Source organism: Poeciliopsis prolifica, unplaced genomic scaffold, assembly GCF_027474105.1.
Source record: "Poeciliopsis prolifica strain line A6 unplaced genomic scaffold, Auburn_PproV2 SCAFFOLD035, whole genome shotgun sequence".
In the NCBI taxonomy this organism is placed as follows: Eukaryota; Metazoa; Chordata; class Actinopteri; order Cyprinodontiformes; family Poeciliidae; genus Poeciliopsis; species Poeciliopsis prolifica.
The window spans coordinates 5,425,779-5,445,953 of NW_026562410.1; the positions used below are offsets into that span (position 1 = coordinate 5,425,779).

The 20,175-nt window shown below is 41.2% G+C and overlaps 1 protein-coding gene across 3 annotated transcripts; it reads right to left on the reverse strand.

Annotated features, from left to right (window-relative positions):
* Positions 1-16,898: 16,898 nt before the first annotated feature.
* Positions 16,899-19,911, reverse strand: mzt2b (mitotic spindle organizing protein 2B). Of its 3 annotated transcripts, XM_055052479.1 has the most exons (5): positions 19,786-19,911; positions 19,469-19,657; positions 19,217-19,365; positions 18,269-18,406; positions 16,899-17,498 (listed from the first exon to the last, which is right to left on the reverse strand). In XM_055052479.1, exons 2-5 carry the CDS (start codon positions 19,642-19,644, stop codon positions 17,353-17,355), a joined length of 609 nt encoding a protein of 202 aa, XP_054908454.1. In that variant the 5' UTR covers positions 19,645-19,657; positions 19,786-19,911; the 3' UTR covers positions 16,899-17,352. The 3 variants fall into 3 exon arrangements, with proteins under 3 accessions (XP_054908454.1, XP_054908456.1, XP_054908455.1); XM_055052481.1 differs by lacking the exon at positions 18,269-18,406; XM_055052480.1 differs by lacking the exon at positions 19,786-19,911 and having other exon boundaries at positions 19,469-19,778.
* Between the last annotated feature and the right edge of the window lie 264 nt (positions 19,912-20,175).

Consider the following 20,175-nt stretch of genomic DNA (forward strand, 5'->3'; position numbering starts at 1 on the left):
AGTCTAGATTTAAAGGAACTCTGTGTTTCGACAGTTTTGCGGTTTTCTGGAGGTTTGTTCCAGATTCATAGAAGCTGAATGTTGCTTCTCCTTGTTTGGTTCTGGTTCCGTGGACGCAGAGCAGAACCAGAAGACCTGAGAGATCCGTAAAGGTTGCAACAGCAGCCGCGAAATGTGAGAATGTTCCAGAGAAAACACTTTTGACATGAGCTTATTTGAAGAAACCAGGAGCGAGAGACGAGACACGTCCAGTCTAGAGGAAGAGACCTTCTGGATGTTGACCAGGACACGCTCTAAGGTTCATGTGACATAAAACAAGATGGCGGATTACACACGCTCAGTTTTCCAATATTTGGCTTCGTTATCTCTAAAACATATAAGCTCCGGTTACAACCGCAGTCTTCCCTACGTGCACGCGCTCTCCATGTTGACTTCATACGTCGCCTTTTTTTTACTAACTCCCAGTATGTATAAGTTCTCTGTGTGTATGTATTCTGTAAATTTCTGGTGAAGCCCTTTTGATTCACCAAGCACATGTACTGAACAAATACACTTGTTTTAAACCTGAATACATACATATGTGGAACTAATGGGCAGAATTCTGTTTTTTTTTTTTTGTTGCTAAAGCCATCTTTAAAAAGTGACACCACTTTTTAAAGATGGTGATAGTATATGCATATCAAAGAATGCATATACTAAAAAAAAGCTAGGTTTGAGGGCTCCCTGTCACTAAAGTATGATATTTGGGAACTTTATGGTTTCCCATGCAGCTATAGTGACACAAGAGGCTCAGATTATTCAACCGAATCGGTTCGTTGACCCGGATTAACGGACTCACCAGAAAGCACTGCTGACTCAGATGATTCGGTTGACTGGCTCCCACTTGCTTTGTGTGCCGACTTTGACAGTACAAGAGTCTTTCAAAGCTTGGTGCCATACAAATACCGGCCAGAAACAAGCACACGTCCAGTCTAGAGGAAGAGATCGGCTGCTTTCCCTTCTGGATGTTGACGTGGGATTATTCAGGACACGCTCTAAGGTTCATGTGACATAAAACAAGATGGCGGACGGTTAAAGGTTGCCATTTTTGGAAGGTTTGGAGCAGCAGTTCTGCTCATCTGAAAATGGGCTCAAATCTAGACCGAGCCCAGCTAAGAACCTCCAAACAGATGAGTTGAGTTGGAACTGACGATGGCTGGGACAAAGCATTGAAACGAGACGGGGGGGAAAAAGATTACTCGTTAGAATATGAATGTAGTTTTTGTGTCCTTTATTGTCCATGAGAGAAATAAGGACCCACATTAGAATCTCTCCTCACCGCAAAGCTTCCAAACTCATGATACAGAAATCCACAAACATACACAGACAGTCCTGTAACTTTCAGGTGTGTCCCAGGTCAAACACCTGGATCTGATTGTAACGTCATTAACAATACTTTGAAGAACCCGACTGCACGATGAAGAGCTAATTCATCCTTTTGATTCACGCGCTTTGGACACCTAACAGTTGCAGAACACTGCGAGAAACTGAGATTCCTGTCAACACAGTTTGAGATTTATAAAACCTTTATGTTCATGTAAACACAAGATCTATTTTTACTTTATTTCCTATAGTGTGCAACACTGTGGGGACAAGGTGTTGCTTTTACAAATGTGAGTAGCTGATTAGCATCTCAAAAGCTAAAGGGAAAAAAATAGGTGAACTGCAACCTAAAATCATAGCAGAGTTGAAAAGAACCAAAAAGCGGGACAAATGACAAAGCTGAAAACATCTCTTCCATCAATCATCCTGGGTAAGGATCATACCACACACACCAACGTCTTTCTGCCTGGCTTTCTAACTCTATGGCCAGACAGATTTAAAGTGGAGCGGCAAAAGTAAATGAGGTGGATTAGCAATGCTATCCTCCAACTGATAGTATCATGTTATCATATGTCATATCTACTGCCAGGACACTGAGCTGGCAGCATGTGATCACAGTCATGAGATTGTCGTCCAGCAACAGTCTTGTGTCAGAGGCCTCTTCAGATTACTTGCAATGCAAAGGCTGACTGCTACTGGAGATCCTTCCTGTCCACAGCATCAGCATCGATGACAATCCTTTGAAGGTATGAGTTACAACATTTAATTAATAAAGTGTTTTTGAATTTGAAGGAAAAACCTGAATATTTTCAATGCTTCTGGCTTCAAGTAAGAAATACACATAAACAAACACATGCAGCCTAATCAAAACTGAACTGAATTATTAGTGTTATTTTATTTTTTTTGAAGATAGTACTATTAACCCCGAATAAATAACAAACACACACGGCATGAACTGGAAACCAACCAATACAGTTACAATAAGTTGAAAACTCCCACAGTGTATTACGGCCATTGTAGATAGAATAAAAGGAGGGGAAACTTTCTGTCAAACAACTCAAAAATCTAGGAAACAAGGACATTTCAGAGTTTCAAAGTAAAAGAATTGCTGGGAAAAAAAATACAAATTTTGAGATTGAATTTTCTAGGGGGAAAAAATAACATTTTTCACTTTTAAAACTCACAAATTTCCATTTTTTTCTGACAACCTAAAAATTGTTGCAAGTTTGTGACTTTTTGAGGTTAGAAAGTGTTTTTTTTTTCCTAAGACATTTCTGAACACGCTCTGGTGTTTTTGGCGGAGATGTGCTCCCCTCTTTTCCTTCTGTCCACAGCGGCCCTGACTCGCCATCGCAGCAGAACAGACGAGGACGGAAACGGCCGCCGAGCTCCTCTGTCCTGTGACAGACCGCGAACCGCCGCCTGTTCATTAGCACCTATTGATCCGCGTGTTTACCAAACACTCTTAATGATGGCCATGAAAACTGGAACAGCAAACAGACAGGCTGACGCGGAGCTGCAGGGAGGACGGAGAGGCGATGGCGTGATAATGGAGGCGGTGGAGAGGAAACACTCGGAGAGGATACAGAGACGATGGTCAGGGCTCGTGAGTATTGGACGGAGAGGTAAGGCGAAGTGGGTGAATGGAGGAGTGGGATTGTGTGAGGAGGAGGAGGAGAGAGTGTGAAGTCGGGGAGAAGGGGAGCAGAAGGGAGGGGGGTGGCCATATTAAAAATGCAGCAGTGGGGAGCAGGCCGGGGATTCACAGTAATTAGATGACAAAACGGCAGCGGGCTGGAGATGAGAGAGAGGGGTCACACACAATGCCACTGCCGCCGGGTAATTTGTAAGTGTCAATCACTAGGCTGCCAGGGGAAAAGAGAGAGAGAGAGGGTGAGGAGAGGAGAGGAGCGGTAGAGGGGGGAGTGAAGGAGGGATGCAGGCAGAGGTAGTGGGAGTGAGACTTTGTATGAGGGTGCAGGCAAGGCTGAGAGAGACAGGTGGAGAGGAGCTGATTTTTTTTTTTTTTTTTTTTTTTTGATACAAGAAATACAAAGCAATTCGGAAGGAGTCAGGAGGAAGAAAGTGAACATTTAAAGACAGAGACTGAAAGTGTTGGAGCGCGTACAAAGATGGAGATTCAAGTTTTGCGATTTGGTGTGGAATATATTTTTTTTAAAAAACATATACCTGGTATAATTTCTGGCTTGTCAGTGCCTTGCGAGCGACATTTCTTCCCCCAAATCGAATCATGTCCAGGTGTTGCATCACATGAGCCTGTCACACGTGATCAGCGACGCTGTGAAGCGACTGCATCTGCAAGATTTGCCCTCAAGAAGAGGAAAAAGGACTGCAAGGCGTTAGTACTTATTTCAATCAGAAATGCTGACAATAAAAACACAGCAAAGCGCTGATGAACGCTGAAGAGGAAACTCGTTCTGGATATTTGTGTTGATGACATCAGAAGAGGTACAGGAATGGATACCTTTTGTGGAGTCGATGCGCTTTGACTCAGTTTTAAGAAATATTGAGCCAGAAGAGAATCAGCCTTGCATTTTTAAATCAGCTTTGACGAATGAGTTCTGGATAGTCCAACATTTTGATGAAATCCATGCTGTGGTTTTCAAACAATCACATATTGACCCCATTAATACATCAAAATATAAGACTGTAACCTCTGGTTGCTCTGACAACCTATAACTTTTGGTAAGCATACTGTATAATGGTGGTATTGCTATATTATGTATTTTTTGAACATAAAAAGATGTTTTTGCTTAACCCTCTCAAGCTCAAATTACTTGCAAAGACTGGCTAAGTTGTTGCAAATCTGCAACACCTGCCTGGAGAGGGTTAAAGGGACAGTATCATGTAAAATGTGTTTTTTGTGAGTCAATTTTGTTCCCTCATCAAAAACCTTCCTGAAGTGTCGGCTTGATTTTTTTTTCTTTTTCTTTTGCTGTGCAAAACACCTCGGTGTTTGTAAACTCCTTCAGACTAGCCAGCAGCCATTAGCAAACTCCTGGTGGTACTGCGCATCTACTGAGCTCCTTAAACAAACTGGGTCTCAGTGAAACGAAGGTAAAAACTTTGTTAAGGGGTTAATAGAGCGGCCACATTGTGGTGACTTCCTGAAGGTGGAGTTTCAGAAAGAGCAGGAGTTCCTTAAAGAGACAGAGGCACAATTTCAAGGTGTTAAATATTGAAATAAAATTTATTTTAAGTTATATTTGATGTGAAAATTAATTCATAACATAAAAATATGAAGGTAATATGGTTACTTTATTGTATTTGATTGTGTTATATAAAGGCCATTATGTGCCTGTGAAACACATAACATAAAACAAAAGCAAGGATTATTCACACAGTTGCAAAAAATAACAACAGATTATAGTTCTAATCATGTGTTTATATTTATTTATTGCTATTTTGTCACACACAAAGTAAAAACACAATGTTTATTTTGTGCAGATTGTGTTTACTAGGTAAATAAACAATTCATAATATATATTAAATATTGTTTTAATCATATGACACTTTTTTGCTGCCACATCATCGTCTTCGTTCTTTGCCAGTTGTTACAGTAACAACCTTCTTCCATTTGGTGACAATGTTTTTAGTCACAATTTTTCAGCTTAATTACGTTGGTAAGTATTTTCTTAAATAATAAAAAATACTCAAACAACACACGTTGTTTATTTGCATATTGTTTTCTGGAGATCCCAGCCCCTACTTCCAGTGATTTTTTTTTTTATTCCCAATTTTCATTTAGGCCGGTTTATTCTAATGAAATATGACCTCAAATGATCATTGTACCAAAGTAAACATGAATTAATGGCAGATATTGCTTATTTGAGTCATATATGAAATATTTTTACAAAAATCACATTACAAAATGTATTCAAGCTACAGAAAAGTCCTGCGTTTATTTGTGGAAATATACAAGCCGGTGTATTGAGGTTTGACATGTGAAGCCACCTGTACGCCCCCCAGCCCTTCAGATAAATGAAATAATCTCTATTATTTATTACTTCAAGTCATCAATGATTCATTTTGGTGCACCTGGATAACCAGGACGCGCCAACCTTCCTCGGTGACCTCTCCAATGAGGAAGCGTTCGTCAAAACCAAGGCGAACAGGAAACGGGATTAACCTCTACGGCATCAGCCATGTATGTAAATATTCATCATGTTATAGGCTAATTGTGTGGCTTTTTTTGTCGTACGGTGTGATGGACGGTTGAAAGTCTGCGTGTGCATATGTGTGCGCGAGCGACAGGCCTTTCTTTCTTTTCACAGGGTACAATGGGGGGCAGTTGTTGGCATGCAGCCAGAGAGTGAGGATCCAACACATTGAGCGAGCGGCGCCGCAGACGGCCCAGAGTTGCAAGGCCAACCCGTGTTTTTTTCCGTGCACGCCGATGCGGCAGCATACATCCGTCCGAGCGTGCATGTGGAGGAAGTTGAAGGCACGTCTTTACACATGCAGAATGCTCATGGCGGCGCGGCATTGTGCTCACCAGGCAGGGCAGTGACAGGACATGACACGACAAACCTGACATATAAAGGAATCCTCCAGGGCGGGTTAGCGGAGAGGAGGGGGGCAGCTGTCCTGGAGGACCGCTGGCCTCTTTATCTTCAGCCGTCCTCACATCTGGACAAGCATTTGCATGCGGACGTGCGTGTGCTGGAGAACTTGCGCGCTTTGGTGCACAAGTCTTCGTTTTCCAGCTAATTGAAATCAACAAAGATTCGTCACGCTCTTAAAATAATGATTTAAAATCATTTTAAGTTCCCATGATCCGATTTTTTACTGTTGCCACGACAAATTTCAATTAACGGCGTTTAAACTCCCTTTCCCCGCCAAACTGTCAGTGTTGTTGGGAATGTTAGTATTACTATTTTCTCCAGTGTTTTTTTTTTTTTCCATTGAGATTATCAATAAGTTTCAAAACGTTTGAAAATATGATTAAACGCACTCTCTGGTTTAGTGTGATACAAATCACACTTATTGATGTGACTGGTGTTCAAAAGAAGTGTATTAGAAATATTTTCGACAGCAGTGTTTGTGCTTGCGGAGCTATGATTGTTCCAGAAGTCGCCTAAAATTACCCGGAAAATGAGTGAGAGACAATTCATATGGTGATTTATAATTGTCACAATAATACTTTAAGAGATGGCCATAAAACTTTAATTCCATATCGCCTGCTCCTAGCATATATGATTCAAATGTGCATAAAAAAATAAGACGTTTTATTCTGGGTTGTTGGAGTAGAAGGGGGCTAAATCCCAGAACACAACACAGATGTTTTTTGTTTTTTTTTAAATGCGTACGCCTTTTTTTCCCCCTGCCTCTTCATGATTACTTTATGTTGTGGTACCTGGTAAAAACTCACTGAAACGCATTGAGGTTAGAGGCGGCAACGTGACACAGTGAGAAAATAAATAAATAAAAAAAGATCAACATGGGGTGTGAATACTTTTTCACAGCCGTTTGTTCCTGTGCTTCACTCGATCCGCATCTCAGCGAGCAAACAAGTTGTCCTCAAATAGAAAAGAAAATTTAAAAAAGGAAGCTGAAAATCAATTAAAACTCAACTAGTTTCAAAGTTCATATACTGCAAAGGTGCATTAATTAAATCAGCATGAATAAAGGCAATTAAAACATTCACAGCTGAAACACACAGAATAGAAAAATTCATTAAAATCTAACTGAGATAAGGATAGACCAGTAACCAGTGTCTGTGCTGTAATGAAAAGGGATTTTGAGCACTCCAACACACACTTTAGAAAGAAAACACTTTTGGAAGTCTCTCAATCGGGAAATGATTAAACTCCTCTTCCTTGTTTATACTTCAGCCAATAATTGGGAGCTTATAAGCAACAGTTGAATTATTGTTACTTCTGCTTACAAGAGCTCTTCCAGAGGCAACAGTGAAGCCTGAAAGGACATCATGCCGAGACAGCTAGCTGGGGAACACTGCGATTTTGAGTCCATCAACTTACCACTCCAAAAAAAGAAAAGCTAAGGACACGTTTGTACTTTTATCCTCATCAACAGCTTATGAGGGAGGTTGTTTGTGTCATTTGTTGTCTCATACACAGCTTTACCAACCAGCCTCCAAAATGTCAGAAGTTGGAGAAAATTGTTATTCGCAATTTCCTGTGGCTGTAACGTGGAGCCCAAATGTCAAATCTCGTAATGATTGTTTTGCTGTAAATTAGATTTTTAAATGTTAATTGTCACAAAGGCAGACAGAACAGAATTAGTCGAAATGCTAACATGCTAACAACCCTCACTAACATGCTGAAAGTAGCATTTAAGGATAACTAACAATAGCAAAAATTAACTATAACCCTAGCATTAGCAAACATGCTAACTATAAGTTGGTGGAAAGTGAAAGGAAATTAAAGAGGCAATATTATGTAACATTCACTGTTTTTGAGTTACAAATGTTGCTAAAGGTTGAACAGAGGAGCCATGTTGTGATGACTTCCTGAAGACAGAGTTTCAGAAAGAGCAGGAGCTTCTTAAAGAGGCAGAGGCCCAATTTCAAGGCACTAAATGACAAAGTCAATTTTGTTTTAGGCCATTTCCTGTCTGAATATTGAAAATAAACACCACAAGTGCCAGAAAAACGTAAAAAAATAAAAAAAAAACATTTAAACAACTGAAAATCACCCATTGTCTTTAAACACTATTTAAAACACTAGATGAAAGTTGCCAGTTGCACCTAAAAAAAAGTCAGAAATTGATTGATCTACCGTGATAAAACACACATTCGATTATTTTCCCAAACAGGCAAAGTTTCCAGTTGAAACCAAACAGCAGCGTTGCCAGAAACCGTGAATTTGCGGCTCACAGCTGTACAGAACCCATTCGGGTTCGTTTGTGTTTACGTGTGGGCTTGTGCGTAACCTGACAGCCTGCCGCCCAACAGGGGTCCCAGCGAGTGTGAACTCCATTCGTTCCCACAGCTGCTATTAGCAGACGGAAGAATTGCCTCTTGCTAATAAAGTGAATAAATAAATAAAGCTTAAAACGCCTTGTTTACCTCCTCGGTCTCTGTTGATTAGTGCTACTTCACGAAAAACAGGATTTTCTGTAAGCGTGGATTAGGGTTTATATATATTTACCCTGGTAATTACAGTCATCTCCACAATCCTGCCAAGTAAGACTTTAGTACACTGGAAAAACACAAAATCTTACAAGTATTTTTGGTCGACTTTCACGTGCAAATATCTTATTTCATTTGAAATAAGACAAAACGAACCAATGAGTAACTTTTCAGCAAGATATAGGCGCTTGTTTTAAGTCAATAATTTTGGAGTATTGATAAAAATGACTAGATCCACTGGCAGACTTATTTTTATCTTATAACAAGACATTTCCCCCATGTTATAAGTAAAGTAATCTGCCAGTAGAACTAGTAATTTTTTTTAATCAATATTCTAGAATTATTGACTTAAAACGAGAGCCTATATCTTGTCATGCGAGTTGAACGGCTGCTTCTGGCCCCCACACCACCAGGGGGCGTCCAAGAGCACCAATATGGTATGATAAAATATATACAGATATTTAAAATAACACTGAATAAAACAAATTAAGTCCTGTTACACAATGAAAAACAATCTATATTATTTTTATAGTTACACAAATTTGATTTTCTTCCTGCTGTAGGCTGCTGCTATTGCTGGGGAAGTAAGACATCAAACTTGTCAACTTGTTTGCTGTACAGCTGATGTTACTTTGAAATAATTAAAATAATACAGCACACTGAAACACTGCTCTGCATCTCAAAATATATATTTTTTTCTTTTTAGTTTTCCACTCCTGTACAGTTAAAATCAACAGCCATATTAAGCTAATTATGAGTTATGGTAATGATGGTAGGTGTATTGCATATAGAAAGGAGGTGAGGAATAATAAAGAATCTGGTGTTGGCATGCTGGTATGGGGGGCTTCAAATGAAATTTTGCTCAAGGCCCCAAAAGGTTTTGGTCAGCCCTGGCTTATGCCCACTCACATTGATTGGAGATGGGGGAAAAAAAATAATAGAAACTCCTTCAAAGTTCCCCAAATGCCCATTCTTTTTTTTTTTTTTACTTTTCTTGCAAAGTGGTGTCCCTACCTCCACCCTAGGCAGGCCATGCCGCCCTGGGCAGAGTCAGATGATAACTGTGAGTTTGGATCTAAAAATTGCAGAAACCCATATCACCCTTAATAAAAACCACATCTAAGAAAGATGGACCAAATTTGCTGTTGGTATTTTCTTCACTTTGTACCGCAACTTTACTTTTCACATTGTGTTGTATTAAGTTTTTTTCTTTTCTTGCCTTAAAATAGAGGGGGAAAAAAGTACCCCTACTTTGTGTTTAAAACAACAAACGAGGCGCCTGATAACGTATATCTCTGTTATTGCGAGCCACAGCCTTGAAAACCGAGTCCGTACAGGTCACAGTGTTTAATTTAGTCACTCCTCGGTGTGTGGCATGGAGCCCAGGGGCCATTTACTCCTGCTGAGGACAGTAAATCTCTTTGCCCAGATTACAGATATACTGTTTCGGGGTTTCAGCTTTCCACTTATTTGGCAAAAGAAGAAAACGCTGCGACTAGGAAGAACCGAGAGTGATAGATTAGCTGAGTTCTGAAGACTTAAGATATTCAGTCATTACCGTTAAATAAACGTCACTGTGTGAGTGTTAGTTCTGATGAGTAAGCATGGTATCCACTACAACCCTCCAGCTTTTTTAACCATTGGATCATTCAGGAGTGTAATATTGTCAATATGATTCGTGTGTTATTCAAAATTTTATGTTTTCAAAAGCTCTCTCTCGCACACGGACTGGTTCCCAGAGCAAAACACAGATTTAACATTTTAAAAAATCCTACAATTCCAATAACGCTGTTTAACATATAAAATATAAGACATTATTCAATCACACAGGTCAATGAGTCATTAAGGCACTAGGAATAATAAATATTTGTTACATTGAAATAATATAAACAAATTGTGTGAAGGTAAATGACCTAGCTACTCAAATGCTGAAATTCAATACACCAAAAAAGTGACCAAAAAAATCAAATACATTTTCTCGCTATAGTTCATGGCATTTAGAAAATTGAAATAATTTTGGTAATTCTACCTGACTTAAAACAAAAGAGTCTTGGTCTGATTTAACTTCAGACAGTGAGGGGGTGAATGTGTGTTTCTCTTTTTATTAGGTAGATAAAAATATCTGATCTCAAGGGCAACATTTTCCAAATGTTGGCTTTATGATCAAAAACTGCCGTTTGAATTTAAAGCACTTTCAAGGATTTTATACTTTTTCACTCAGTATTGTGTTTTTCAGGCACATAGAGCCACTCCGTATTATAATCAATTAACTATGCTAACTTCTGTTGTTATAAAAGTCCTGCACATGTCAAATATAACTGAAAATAATTTTTACTTTGTATTTTAACTTCGCGAAATTTGGCCTCTGTCTCTTTAAGAATGCCTGATCTTTCTGAACCTCCGTCTTCAGGAAGTTATTAAAACATGGCCCCTTTATTAATGACATTTTTATCAGCCTTTCACTGAGACATAGCTCCTATAATGAACGCAGCAGATGCAGAGTACTACCAGATGTTTGCTAATTGCTGCTGGCTAGTCTGAAGGAGTTGAGGGGAGGGAGGGCTGCTCTGCAGCGCTCAAAGGCGGAGCTAGATCCACCCTGGTGTTTTGCGCGGCCGAATGGTTGCCACGGGAGATGAAAAGATCTCTCAAACAGGGATGAAAGAATCACAGCACCACTCTATGTTTTTGTTGAGGGAATAACATTATAACTCAATGTAAAATTTGGAAGTCAATTTTGTCTCGTTCTGCCCCTTTTACAGATGTACTTGATGAATTGCATGAGTGCATGTTTTAGTAAAGTAACAGGATCAGGTAACATTTTCTCATTGACCTAAAGCAGTAGTTCAGAAGCTCTGTTTTGCAATGTTTCACATAACAAGGTCATCCTGACTGACCTCAACCTATCTTTGTAAATAACTGCAGACATTATCTTTTTTTTTTTATCACCAACAGTCTTATGGAAAGCCATGGCGTTATAAAATAGCATTTGCATCAAATGCAAGGACATATTCCAAAGAAAATCATTAAAAATCTTATACATGTCATTTAGATCCTTATTGTATATACAATATATTGTGAATATATATATATAAATATATAATTGTTGAGTTTGCAGTTATTTCACCTACTCAGTAAGCATGTGGCGACAGTGGAGAGAAATAACTCCATTTCTGTAAACGAGTTGTTTTTACACTTGGAAAGGCGTTATATCTATATCTATAAAAACGTACAGCTGTGAACGCAGTGAGTCAGGCTTCTACAAGTCACCGACCCAGAGCCTTTCAAACGACACGGCCATGTTGTTTATTCATACAAAATAAACAAACATGACCTAAACAGTGACATGTGATTCATCGGAAGCTGCTGAGTAATTCTGTCCAGCTTAGCAGAAACTCTGGATAGTTTCAGAAATCTAAGAAGCCAACATTCCCCGTCTCAAAAGTCAAGTTCTTCAACATGCAAAATCAGACAATGAACAATATGCTGCCAATGCTAGCTGCATGCAAAAATATATATGTTTCAGAGAATGAATGAGAGCGATTCTGAAATATGTGTAAAACTCTGTCCTGACACCTGCCTGGTTTGTTTGTGTTTGTATTTATCTGCTATAGGCCAGGGCAGATAACACACACACACACACACACACACACAGACACACACACACACACACCACACACACACACACACACACACACACACACACACAGACACACACAGACAAACCACACTTTCCTGATTTTTATGAGTATCAAAAATTTACAGCCATGTTTTACTTCGATTTCAAAAATATGGTTTGCTTTGGGTTGGTCTACTCAGTGTAAAATCCTACTGCAATAAATTTAACTTTATAGTTGCAATGTCAGAAAATACTGTGTGTTAATATATATATATATATATATATATATATATATATATATATATATATATATATATATATATATATATATATATATATATATATATATATATATATATATATATATATATATAAGGCATCTTGATGTACAATATACTAGTTTCTCCTGCACAAACGCCAGTCAGTTCCCCTCTATTTACTGCAGAGAGCTCAGCAGATCGAAGCAAAAAGATCCACATGGCTTGGCCCCACTACAGATAAGTAAAAAAAAAATAAGAAAAGAAAAAAAAGGTGTGTGTGGGGGGGGGGCGATATTTTTCTAACTTGGGTGGACTGACCCTTTTCGCTTTGACATCCCTGCTGCTTTTGGGAGGAAGGAAAACAAAGGGGGGAAAAAACAAAAACAAAACAAGACAAAAAGTGACATTTATGGTCTTCAAGTGCTGATGCAGCTACAAAAGGGACAAAGATAGAAGAGGAGGATCAGCAGGGGGAAAAAAATGTTTAGCTGGTGGATGAAAGACTGGAGAGCGAGGAGAGAGCGAGGGGGAGATAGAGACGGAGGACAGAGGGATGGGTGGTGGTGGTGGTGGGGGAGGGTGGTGCAGCAAGATGGAGAGAGACTGCCTGCACATACTGTCAAGGCAGTTAATATAAGGCGTGGAGATAAGGCCCCACAGACAAACATTGACCAAATCAGGCATTTCAGCAGCGCAGCCCCAACTGTCAGTCAGACTGAGAGACAGACCAACAATCAGCACTTTACTGCTGATAAGGGCTCTACTGGGCGCGTGCAGGAAATAGCCAATCTGCGGCCGGGGCCTGGCGAAGAGGAGAGGAGAGGAGAGGAGAGGAGAGGAGAGGAGAGGAGAGGAGAGGAAGGAGAGGAGAGGAGAGGAGAGGAGAGGAGAGGAGAGGAGAGAGAGGAGAGGAGAGGAGAGGAGAGGAGAGGAGAGGAGAGGAGAGGAGAGGAGAGGAGAGGAGAGGAGAGGAGCGGAGAGGAGAGGAGAGGAGAGGAGACGAGAGGAGGAGAGGAGACGAGAGGAGAGGAGAGGAGAGGAGAGGAGTTTTAGATGATGGAGAGTGAAAGGGTTAGAGATGGAGGGGTGGAAAAGTGAAATTCAGAGAGAAACGTGGACCGAGAGTTCACAGGCTGTTGAGAGGTTGGAGAGAGCAGACGCAGAGGGGCGTGGGGGAGGAATGGGATGATATTCCTCCACACCCAAACGCTCTTGAGGAGGAAGGGATTCGACAGGGGAATGAAAGTGACAGGGTTTTCTTCTTCTTTTTTTTTAAATGAAAGGAGGGGACCAGAGGTGTGATGTTGGCTCTTAAAATAGCGTCTCTTCCCAGGTTTTTGTCACCTGGGAACAGCTTGCTCAGAGAGGGTGTGAGAACTTGGTTTAGACCAACACCTTCCATTAATGATTTGCCAACAGCTTCGACTGGCTCGTTCTTCAGCGCGCTGGTTCGCCTCTGCCTTCGCCTCGCGCGCACAATGGCACCGTTTCATCCTCTCTATTGATTAATGGCGCGTAAGAGTGTGTACAGGAGGAGACCCGCGTGCGCCCCGAGAGAAGGATAACGCGAGCTGCTTTAATGGAAGAATAAGAGTGCGGGGCTATGAAATTCCCTCCCCATAACAAAATAAACACATCCCCACCCCTCACACCCTCCAAAAAAAAAAAAGACAGAAAAAATCTGGACATGGAATGCCTTTGGAAGTCCAAGGAAGCGACAGGCCGCGCAGAGCGCTAGTTTAGGTATACACTGACCCCTGCAGGCGGCGTCGGGTAACCGCATTCCCCCGGCTTTTTAACTTTTGAAGGAATAAATTCCCGGTCGTTTACCTTTTGTCAAACACGTTTAGGCTCCTCTGAGCGAAAACAGCGGCGCTCACCAACAGCTGGCGAGTGTTTATTTTCGGAAGCGGGAGAGAGAGAGAAAAAAAGAGAGAGAAAAAGAGAGAAATGCTTCCTTGATCATGAACCAAACCGCCATTAGCATGACCGCCGGTAAACAGTAGGAATCGTAAACAAGCTAATCACCCAGGGCGTATTTGTATTCGCGCTTGTGTTTGCACGCGCTGATGTACGGGGAGAGGGAGGAGGCGGATGAAAGGGTGGCGCGAGTGCGAAAGGGTTAAGTCCCGTCCCTGGTTGCACGCTGCTTTCCCTTGCTCTGTCAAGCCCCATTAAACCTGCTACACCACAGCAATATGGTGCCATCAATTACAGGCACGCCGCCATCAATGCGGCGCGCGCGGAGAGGAGCAGGGAGAGGCAGGGACACATAAACAGGACAAACGGCCACATAAAAAAGCCCCGCAGCCTTCCTCTGTGTCTCCTCTCCCCTTCTCTCCTTGCCCCTTTCACCTCCGAGGTGTCACTTCGTCTGTCTACAAACAGCAGCAGCAGAAGAAGAGGAAGAGAGAAACCGAGACAACTTGACGCGCTTCTAGTTCACTGTCATTCATGACAGAGCTGATTTGTAAAGGAGAAGAAGAAAAAAAGGGCCAAAAACAATTCGATGGTGTTAATTGGAAATGTGCCTCTACTGCCCCCCTGTGATGGAAGTCAAAGCGTTCAGGTCATAAGAATCATAATGCAGACACACACACACACTGTTTTACACACACACACACAAAACTTATCATTTTCCACTCCTCATACTCTCTGCTTTTATTCTTGCTGCCACAAAGGAAGAAAAAAAATGAAACTGTTTAAAAAGAAAAAAAAATATCAATAAGATCATAGCAGAGTAAGAGCAGCAGCGTTGAGCGTTCTTTGTCAGCAACACTTTGAAATCTGCGCTTCCTCTCCGCACGACGGCGACGAAAACATTCATTTCTCGAGATGTTCCGAGTTATCGTCAGCCTTACAAGACGAGAAGGACGGAGCCGCCGCTTGGTTGGCAGAACACAAAGACGTGTGAGAACAGAGATCCCATCCAGCTCACACATGAATGGGCTCTTCCTCCAACCTTTTGTTGCTGGAGAATCTTCAGCCGAGCCTCGATTTGGAGTCTTGAAGTTGAACAGAAGGAATTTCAAGAATCTAGCTTTGGCGATATTGCTACAGCCTGCAAAAAAAAAAAAAAAAAAAGAAAATAAAAGGAAAATATTTGAAGTATGTTCGTTGAATTCACTGTCTCAGCTGGGAGTCAGGCTGTAATTTGCACAAGTCAAATTATGCAAAGGGATTTGCAGTTCAAGGAGAGTGACCTGAAGGAGTTATGTAGGCTGGAAGTGTGGCCCCGACAACAGAGCTGTGCACTGAGATAATAAAACTTCTCTGCTTTTTGTTTTTCCAGAGATTTTTCTGACACGTGAAATTGAACAATAATTTGACGGGAAAGAGATGCAGCAAATGGACCAAGACCAGGAGTTGAACCCCAGACAATCGCATTGAGGACTACGACCTCCACGCTTTACCAACTACCCTTTTGTACATGGTAGTTTTTTTTTTTTCTTATTTTCAATCCATTATTCCAAGCGTGGCATCTGAAATCTGCTTTTGTCAGTAGGACAGCAATTAGATTTTTAAAAAATGTTTTATTGGTTCAAACAGCCTTTATTTTCTAGTGGTCAGACGAGAAATAAGTAATGACAGAGTGGGAAGACATGCAGCAAAGGTCATCAGGCCGGGACTCGAACCTGCGACATTTGTGTCAAGGACCAGGGTTGTGCTCTTCCTCTGTGCCCCCGGAGCAATTAGTCTTTGTGAGATTATTGTCCAGAGCTGTCTCTCATTTTCTCTTCAGCCACACGTTTCTTCTTAGGGCCACATGTCTTACGATTTAGCTTTGTGGACTCAGGATGGCTGACATTCCCTGTGGTGAAATCTCAGTCTTGGCGTCATCTGCCCAAACCTCTTGGTTCTCAGTAAAGATCAGCAACACCCACATGGCTTTGTAAAAAGAAAATTCCCAGACGTATTTGTCAAAGAACCGTTTGGCATGTAATGGTTGTTTTTGTTCTTCTGTCATCTGCCTTACCAACCTCTGTAATGCTGGAAATGTTGTCACAGTTCCACTTGATTTAAATTTGTTTTTTATTATTATTTCCTGTCCAGATTGGAGATCTGGGAAGACGACTCCGGAAGTAAACCTGACAGATGCAGCAAAAGACTTGAGATGCAGGCGGTCCTCAAGAGCCTGTATCATAAATGTTCTTGTTTTTCTGGAGGTTTGACTGCTGAATGAACATAATGGCTCATTAGCAGGCCTCTAGATGTAATTCAACTATTTGAATCAGTTGAGTTCAAGCATGGACACATATTAAAACCCCAGTGGGACACTGTTGGACATGCCTAAACACGAGGAACGTTAGTCAAGAGACTCTAGACCAAAAACCAAGTCTTTGGAAAGACTAAAAATAGTTCACAGACGCTGTTTGTCCAGACTGACTGAGCTTGAGGTAGTATTTAGCCAAGTCTATAGATGTTCAAAGTTGGTAACGAATCGATGTGAAACATTGCAAAAAGTAAGAGTAGTTTTATCAACAACTGCCAACACAACAAACCCTTCGTTTGGTTGAAATCGTAAAAAAATAAACCAAACACGGCAAGTTAATCACAGATTTTATTTATTTGAGTTTAATTACATAAAAACATGCACACGTCATTGCATTTGGATTTAAAAAAAAAAAGTAAATATTTGACATTACTATTAGTACGTCACTTAAGGTAAAATCTCCATTTGTCAAGCAACAACTATATTCATGGATGGATACGTAGATGCTTTTTGTTTGCCAAAAAGTCTATCATCCCTCGTGCTGAAAGCCTGCTAAATAAAGAGGAACGGTAGTTTTAAATCTTTAGTCTTATTTGTCAAAGTGAATGTCAAGATGAAGAAAGTAACATTTCTTTTGTCGTTGCCAAGTCAAATGGACATAAAACACGAAAACAAAGAACAAATCATTCTAACCATTTGAAACATAAACAGCGACAGAGTAAAACAAATAACTGATATGAAACTAAGCTACATATTTACATAAGGTCCCACACTGAAGAGGCTCTCATGACGAGTTTATTTGTGAGGAGGAGCTGCTGCTGCCTGAGCTCTTGGTCTTCTGCCCTCTGGTGGCGCTTGGCTGCCGCTGCACCTTCTGGCTGGAGGGCTCTCGACTCTTTTCACTCTGGCTTGCTCCGGGTTTATTACGCACTGATTGAAAAAAACAAAACAAAAACATAACCAATCAAACAAGCAAACAAATGAGAGGTAAAAACAAAAGAACGACGATTTTCTGATCTCTGGTTCCAGGGGCATGGCACTTATGGAGTCAGGGAGGGGAATGACGGCGTGAGATGTTGCCAAATTTTGACTAATGCGAAATGAATCCAAAGCACAGAGTCTTCGTATATCTTTGAACGTATTCAGATTCAGTTTTTGAAAATTATTTATAATTTTCCAGATGTATAAATTCTAACTGCATTTGCTTAATCTGATAAAAGGTCATAAATAAAAACAATTTCTCCCCCCGCTGCTTTCTGTGCCAAAAGTTGAAAAAAAATATTTACTAACAAATGTTTTAGCATTAGAAAAGTTAGCATAATATTTTTAAATGTCAAGTCGGCATATCACTTTTATGCTAACAGGCCAATCTTAGTTACTTTAGGGAATTTATGCTTTTGTAAATCTAAAATGATTAATAATAATTCATATTTTTACACATTGTTTCCCCAGACATTTCAACCACTTTGCAAACAAAACGAAATAAGATGAAAGAAGTGCATGGTGAAGGCAAAAACACTCATGGACGTTCTAGTTTATACGTGCTTGCGCACACATACACACACACACACACACACACAAAAACGTTCCATTCAAAACAATCAATGGGATGAGGAAGCCTCTGGCTTTGTATTGTAAATATGATGAGATCGGCCATTTCTACTGAGAAAGAACCCAGATGGAAGTGAAGGAGAGGGGACCTTGAGAGTGAGCTGAGCTAGCATCTTGGGGGCCGTAGACCACAATCTTAGTGTTGACCCTTGCGGATCTGGGGGCAGACGCCGAATGGTGGGCCGCGACGGGCTTGGGGCTTTTCCCAGAGGCCAGAGATTCTTCCTCTTCAGGAAGCACCGGGGGCACAGAAAGAAAAGAAACAATTTGTGTGGGACAGAAAAGAAATCTCAAGAAACAGTGGCAGACACTTCATTTCACCCCCACATGGAAAGCCCTTACACGTGATGTAAACGGGGAGGAATTGGTGTGAGTTTGAACTGAACAATAGCTTAAGGTAACATGTGCGTTTTACAGATCTGAAACAGGATGTGAGGAGCAAAGAAAAGATTGTGGGAGGAAACTAGTAACGACAACAAACAGCATTTACATCTGCCGGGCATCACCATGTCACCAAGGCCCTGCTGAGGCATGAGCCAGCAAACAGAACTTTTATTTTTACGCTCTCTCTGTTGAGGTGCAGTGATCCGCTGTTAATATCTGTACTGGTCTCGATCCCTAAGGGCAAATCTATTCGGTTTAATTCTGCGCTCGGTGCTCTGAGGGACGTCTAACTGCGCTGAATCGACAAATGAATGTTGTGTTGTTTTCACATGTTTGACCAGGCTTGCGAAGACGTCGGTGCGTCTGAGTGTGTTGTACCGGTGCAGAGTTTTCAAGTGAATCCGTAACTCAATCTGTGTTAAGACGAGACTGCTTTCCGTATTTATCCGAACTTTGAAAATGATAAAAGCAAACTTCTTCAGACATTTAAAGTCCAGACGGTTGTAAGGTGACCAGTTGTGACACAGTTCTAGTGCTGTCAATACTAAGATAAAGTAATGTTTATCCAAACGGATCCTTCCAGGTGTTTTAGTTTACGTCTTGAGACAGCTGTTCGTTCCTCATCCGTCCTGACTTTAACAACGCACACTGACCTTTGACCTCTGCGGGTGCTGCGGTTGTGCTCGCCGTGTGCGAGGACTCCGTGGAGCTCTCTGGGACTCTCAGGCCCGCACACATCGCCTTCAGCGTCTGGAAAACCGCTTGAGGGGCCACGTTCATCTTCAGCAGGTCCACCATAATCCTGGCGGGGGAAACGACAAAGTCAGTCCACTTCTCCACCAGCAAAAAAAAATAATAATAATAACAGAAAGATTTCACATTTCTACCCATTTGGGGCCCCTCACTTGAACACTTCTTGATCCACTGTGATCCCTGCAGCTTGGGTCAGTTCAAACAGCTCACTCTCTTCAGGACTGAGGACCTTCTTCTTCTTTATGGCGTATTTCTGCACGTTACTTGTGACGACCATCACGGGGGAGTCAGGGGCCGTGGCCCCCGTCTGCTGGGCCTGCTGAGACATCTCTGGTGGAAACCTGAATCATTGGCGACGACAGTGACAGCTCAACCAGAGAGTGATTTTCTCCCGCCCAACGTAAAAGCGTGGCACATTTTAAACATGAACTCACGCAGGACAAACAACGCGGTAAATGAACGAACGTACCAAGTCACAATGCTTCATTCAACAGGATCATTGTTGTCACGACAGGAGCAGTTTACCGCTTGTAACGGCATACAGTCGGTTGGTGAAGCGAGACGCGCCCAAAATGCGTCACTGATGCGAAATGGTGCCGCGCGGGATGATGGGATATGTAGTCAGAAGCGCGTAGACCTTGTTGGAGCTCTTTAGTTTATGCAAACTCGGCTTTAGCGTCTATTTTTTACATATATATAGTTGGCGTACCTGTCTTGAACCGTAATATGTAAGCTACATATTTTTTTCAAATAAAAAAAAAAAGATAAATAAGTGTATATGGTTGCTTTGTTCATTACACCGTTTCATTTATTTATTTATATTTTCACATTTCACAATTATGCTCTACTTTATGTCGGT